Genomic DNA, 6410 nt, shown 5'->3' on the forward strand with positions numbered 1-6410 from the left:
CGTTCTCGCACTCATATTTATAATTTTTTTTATAAAGTATAGAAGTATTTTATATAAAATATAAAATGTTAAAGATAATAAATATATAATTAATTTTTTTTAATAAGATGTAAAATAGTAAACGGTAAGAATTAAAAAGAATTTATACATATAGGGAAGCCATGTCATCAGAGGATGCTTCTCAGCGGTCGGATTAAACGTCAATCCAATCATAAGCATTTTGGTAAGAAAAAAGGACACCACTGTTCCCCATTTCCTCCCCCAATTCCCCATTCACGATCCCCACCTCAGCGCTCTCTCTCTCTCTCTCTCTCGATCTCGAAAATCCCCCCTTTTCTCTCTTTTAGAATCAACCCCATCTCTCTCTCTCTGCATAATCCATGGACCCGACGCTACCGCTGCCGTTTCCTCCGCCGCCCAACGCCACATCCTCCTTTCACGACCCCACAGCCATCCCCGCCGTAGTCCCCGCCACCACCGAAGCTCAGAACCACCTTGCTCATGCAGCCAACCCTATCCTTAACCCCAACTTCCCCCCTGCCGCCAATCCTGCCCCACCGCTCAACCATAGCCACCCGCCTTACGCCGAGGTACCTTTTCTTACTCTTTTTTACCAAGATTAATTTCTTTTTTGTGTTGTTTATTTAGTTATTCATCTGCTCTGTGGCTCTCAGATGATATACGCGGCGATTGCTGCTCTGAATGAGAGGAACGGGTCGAGCAAGAGAGCCATAGCCAAGTACATAGAGCAAGCCTACTCGGGCCTCCCGCCCAGTCACTCGGCCTTGTTGACTCACAACCTCAAGCGCTTGAAGAACACCGGTCACCTTGTCATGGTCAAGAAATCGTACAAGCTTCCTAGATCTGATGCGTCTTCTTCGGCTCCTCCAGCTCCTCCTCTTTCTGGGGCCCCAAAGAGCCAGGGCCGTGGTCGTGGCCGTCCTCCAAAGCCCAAGATTGCTCCCGGTCCCATTCTCGAGCCCAACGCGCAGCCCGTTCTTGTCGCTCTTGGGCTCGTGGACGATCCCAATGCTCAGCCAGTAGCTGTCAAGCGTGGTCCTGGTCGTCCACGTAAAACTGGGCTGGTGGGCCAGGATGGTGGTCCTGCAAAGAGGGGTAGAGGCCGGCCACCTGGGCCTAGAGTCGGAGTGAAGCCCAGGTTGATGAAGAAGACTCCAAAGCCCAAGTCTGTGACGGCAGTGTTGGGCCCTAACGGGCTCAAAAGAGGCCGCGGACGCCCACCCAAGTCCCAGCTCAAGACCATGGTTATTCCTTTCGCCCCGAACAATGTCCCAGCAGTAGCACCGGTGGTAAATATACCGAGGCCTAGAGGTCGACCGAAGAAGGATGCTGCTGCACCAGTGTTACCGGTGTATGCAGCTGATGTTGTCGTTGGAAAGTTTGCAGGCGGACCGGCAAACGTTGGCAAGGTCCGGAAGCCGAAAAAGACAACTGGGAGGCCGGTTGGCCGGCCGAAGAAGGTAATTCCTGTTCTCTTCACTGTAGTTTTTGGTACATTTGGCATTTTATTGCGAGTGCTATTCCTTCCTCCATGAATGGTGCGTGGTTGGGCTTTGTTCGGTGTTTCGATCCTTTATTTATATTGAAAAAAAGAAATTTTTGGTAAGAAAGGAAAAGCTATCCATATTGAATTCTGAATTATTTTAACTTCTTGTGTTGTGTATGTTGGAGAAGCAGAATACTTTTCCTCTGCCTAACTGTGTGAGAGAGAAAACCCTAAGGCTAGAGCACTAGCATTGGTTTCTCTATATGCATATTCAAAATCACATTTTTTAAAGATTGATTTTGCATATTAAGAAAGACCCCCACATTAGATTATACATCTTTGAACCAAATAATAAAAAAATATTATTGTTTTTAATTTTTTTTCTTAAAATTATTATTTTTTATATATTTTACGATTAACACCATGGGCTAAAAAATACAAATTCCATATATCTAAATATTACTAATTTCATATATTAAAATGACCAATTTTATCAATAAATATTAATATGTACTAAAAAATACTTTGTATCATCAACTTAATACAAATTTTATATATCAAAATCATCTTAATACAAATTTTACAAAGTTGATTTTAATGGGTAAGAGAGAGAAAAACATTAAAAATAATGTTTGGAGAGTAAAAAGTGCTTCTTCACTATTCATAACTATGTGAAAATTTAGATATATGGAATTTGGAAATATGAGGATGAAGATAAAGATGAATAAGCCATTGCTAGTGCTCTAACCTCGCTCATCACCCTTCACCTAAGGCATTGACCGGCGTCACCCTTCACTGAAGACACCCCACCGCCGCCATAGACAAGGCCGACAAACTCCAACGTCTCTATTGAGGGCACTTTCGGCATCGGTCCTCCTTTTGGCGACCTGGAATTTCTCAAATTTCTCGAAGATGTTGAGGAGATTTCTCAGAGGCGTCGTCGACCGTCACACCTTGTGCCTCCCCGACACAGACAAGACCGACGGGCTCTGGCGACTCCTCTGAGGGCACTTCGACGTTGGTCCTCCCTCCGGTGACAAGCTTCAAAATCGTCAAGGAGATCTCTGGAACCGTCGTTCGTCGAATCTATGCCTCCACCACCACAGACAATACCGTCAGGATCAGGCGACTCCTCTGAGGGCACTCCGGCTTCAGTCCTGCCTCCGACGATCGAATTTTCTCAGGAAACCACTCCTTTGATTTCTCTGGCGCAAACCTACATCAGATCTGCATGTTTTTAGGAGATGATGCCAGAGATGACGAAGTGAGAGGAAGTTTGATGTTTTGAGAGATGATGCTATGATTTGGGACCATAGGATGATGACGCGCGACACGGATTAGTTTCAGGATGGAAAGTGAGAGGTGGTTGAAGGTGGAATAAAAAACTTTTGTTTTAAGAAGAGGGAGTAAATAGCATCTCTAAACGTAGTAAAATGATAACTAAGTTCATGTGCCTATGTGGGACGACAGCTTCATGGGTTGTTAAAGGGGTTGGGGATTGTTTAGAACTCATCTGCCATGATGGATTCTTCAAGGAGTTAAGGATGGGTAATTGAGTTCTCATCATTCAACATCATATTAAAGTAAGGGGTAGTTGTTTGCAACTTTCAGAATTCTGGAATGGGAGGAGGAAAGGTTTGTTGGTGATCCCTAAAGGCGCAAATGGCATCGGATGGAAAAGTTTTCTGAATTCCATTCGAAGCGTCACTGTGTCCAAAGGTGATGTTCTGAAGCATGTAAACAGAGGGGAGTTCGTTGATGGAAAAGACAGTGGGAAGGCCTTCCTCGATCAAAGGTGCCTTGTACGCCTCGGTGTTGTGGTCACTGGTGGGTAGTCCGGTTGAGAATAGCTTCACGGTGGAAGGAAAGGGTAAGATACTTGTAGGAGACAAAGGCTGTCGGGTGAAATTTGGAGAAGTGGAGGGTAAGCACCATGTGGTGCAAGGTGGAATGGCTACCTCGGTCAAGTGTTTGAGTATGAGAGAAGTGGACGAGGTCTTGTGGGTTGTTAAAGCTCAATTGACGGGAGTTATGGAGTATGTGAGAGATCTTATGATTAATGTGGATAAGGGGTTGGACCTGGTCATGGGTTTGGGTGGTGGGTTGACATTGGACGAGGGGTGGGGGTTGGGGGGGGGGTACATCCTACGGGTTTGAATGCCTCAGGTGCGCTGGCAAAGGACACTTCAACAATGTGACGGGTCGTCGGACGTCGGCATCACTGTTCACACCGGTTTGTCGTCTGACTGCCCTCAGTCAATAGTTGCAATTGGGGTTGGTACCTTTTTTCAGGGTTGACTTTCAGTTGAAGATAGGGGTCCTTCTAGGGTTTTGAGTATTTTGAAAGAAGCAGACGAGCTTCTTTTAGAAGATGAAAATGAGGTAACAGAAGGTAGTGCTCCCCTTACCTGTTACATGCCTCTTGAAGTCTAACAAAGTGGCATATAAAGGGTCGTTGGGGGGTGGAACAACTACAAGCAACCTTCTCGTTGATGGAAGGACGACACCTATGTTGGAGGTGGAGGAATCTCTAATGGTGACAACAACAATGGATAACAACAATATAGCTATTAAGGAGGTTTGGGATTTGAATGCAGGATACTGGGGGGAGGAATTTACGCTTTTATCATTGGTGCCTTGTGAGGAGGAACGTCTAGGGTCGGGAGAGTAGTTGAGAACTGTGTCTGGGGATAATGTTGTTCTCCTGGTTTCTCTTCCTTCGACGAACAACATAGCGGGTTCACCATCAGATTGGATTTTGCATGAAGTTAACGAGATTTAGCATATTGTGGGGCTTTCATACGGAGGAAGTGAAGACCAATTTAAAGCATTACTCACTGCGATAGAGACGGGCCATTTGCTTGAAACCAAATCAAGTTTTAAGAAAAGCAGGGAGTTAAAGCATCTTTCTTGGACAATTAACTACAACGCCGAGGGAGGTAGCTTAAGTTGAGGGTAGACAAAAGGTATAAAGACATCCTCGTAGAGGGAGTTTCAGGTGGAGTATTAGTTTTACGGGTGTGCGGGTCGGGAAGGTGTGTTCTATTCCAATTCAAGCTTGATGTATTTTGGATAGATTTCTAATTTTCATGGACTTTTTGAGTCATTTGGGGCTAGTTAGTATGGGCTATGTGTTTTCTTGTATACGTCCAATGTACTTGGTTATTCCTATTCATATATATAATTTTTTTACTAAAAAAAAGTGTATGTTAGAGAAATTGGGAATGATATAAATGGTTACTTCTCATTGAGGACCATGATATTCCACCTAGAAGAAACTGCAAAAAATCTTGGTTTGGATAGCAATAACCTTCCATCTCATCTCATCTCGTTTCATCCCATTTTATCTCAATATCTAAACACCACAAACATTTTCAATTTCAAATTTAACTGTTATTTTTTTCATTTAATCATTACATAATGATTACAACTTTTTCAAACTTTCAAATAAAATACAAAAAACAATTTAACTTTTTCAAATTTCAAAACAAAAAGAATATTAAAAAAATTATATTTTAACGATATTTGAAATTTATAATATTTTTAATAAATTTTTTTCTCTTTCATTTTTCAAAACCTCATAAAACAGCTCATCTCAAACTATTTCATTATTAAAATAATTTCACTTTTGTTCGCAGATCATCTCATCTTATCTTACAATCTAAACGAGGTGTAAGTTGTCTAAAAGTAATTTTTAGTTCAACAATTACTTGTTGCAAAGTTTGTGGAGAAGGAAAGCTTCTAAGTGTTTAAAAGTAATTTTTGGTTCAACTATTATGCATTGTCAAGTATGTAGTTCGGAATAAGACTTGCAATTTCTTTATTTGGTTTTTTGGTCCCTGTTCAATTTCTTTATGTATCCTCACTTTGCGTTTACCATCTTTGAGAAATAAAGAACGCAGCAGGATTGGCTATATCTGCAGTGCCCGACACACAACCAATTGCCTACGTAGATCTTAAGAGGAAACTTGAATATATTGTAAGTTCCATTGTTTAGTTTTGGCTAGTTAAATCATCCTTATTGCTTCACTGATTTTTTCATTTCAAATGAGCTGTATTTACTCCAATGAATATGTTTTTTTTTTTTTTTCCTTATCTTTGTAGCAATCTAAAGTGAGTGAAGCTGTTGCCGTGCTGAAGCGTCAGATAACTAACGAAAGCGCTGTGGCGGCAATCCAAGAATTGGAAGGGCTTGCAGCAATGGACATTATTTCGGCACCATTACAAGTTGAAACCCAACAGCCGGAACAGCCACCACCGCCACAACAGTTTCAACAGCTGCTGCATCCGCCAGAGCTGCCACAGCCACAACAGCCACAATGGCTGCCCCATCAGCAAGAGCTGCTACAGTCACACCTGCCTTTTGCTCCGTAATTAGTAAGAATTTGTGCAAAAAAAAAAAGACCCTGTTTTCAGGGATCTAGAATGAGTCTGATTGTGAGGATCAATAAGTTGTCTTCTAAATGTGTTAACATAGCACTAGAGGGAAATGATCTGTAAAGGGAATAGTTAAGTAGAGAAACTAATTTGTCATTGATGGTAGAGATGGACCATGTTCATGAAGTTTGTTGTTTAATTAACTTTAGTGCGACCGTTAAGCTTATCATTTTTTTTCCTTTTCCCTTTTTCATCATCTTATGTGCATGAATAGAACTACTAAGCCTCTACACTACACATTATTTAGTTTGTATAATTTAATTTGTAAGGTTTAAATTTTTTAAATTTATCTCTTAAATCGAGTTATATCATATAAATAATATATAGTGTAGAGGCCTTAGAATAGAGTTATTGTGTGCAAGATCTGTCTGCGCGGCCACTCCATGCGTCAGATCTTCAGTTTTTGGCCTTATCATAAGTTGTGCTCCAACTGTAATTGTTGGAGTGAAGTCAACGATGACAAGAA

General features: G+C 41.7%; 1 protein-coding gene across 1 annotated transcript; it reads left to right on the forward strand.

Annotated features, from left to right (window-relative positions):
* The first annotated feature begins 203 nt into the window (after positions 1–203).
* On the forward strand, positions 204–6110 carry LOC121244407 (histone H1-like). The gene is made up of 4 exons (XM_041142472.1): positions 204–590; positions 675–1481; positions 5403–5486; positions 5612–6110. The coding sequence occupies exons 1-4, from the start codon at positions 381–383 to the stop codon at positions 5879–5881; spliced, it is 1371 nt and encodes a 456-aa protein (XP_040998406.1). The 5' UTR covers positions 204–380; the 3' UTR covers positions 5882–6110.
* The last annotated feature ends 300 nt before the right edge of the window (positions 6111–6410 follow it).

The sequence above is a fragment of the Juglans microcarpa x Juglans regia genome, chromosome 8S (assembly GCF_004785595.1).
Source record: "Juglans microcarpa x Juglans regia isolate MS1-56 chromosome 8S, Jm3101_v1.0, whole genome shotgun sequence".
NCBI lineage: Eukaryota > Viridiplantae > Streptophyta > Magnoliopsida > Fagales > Juglandaceae > Juglans > Juglans microcarpa x Juglans regia.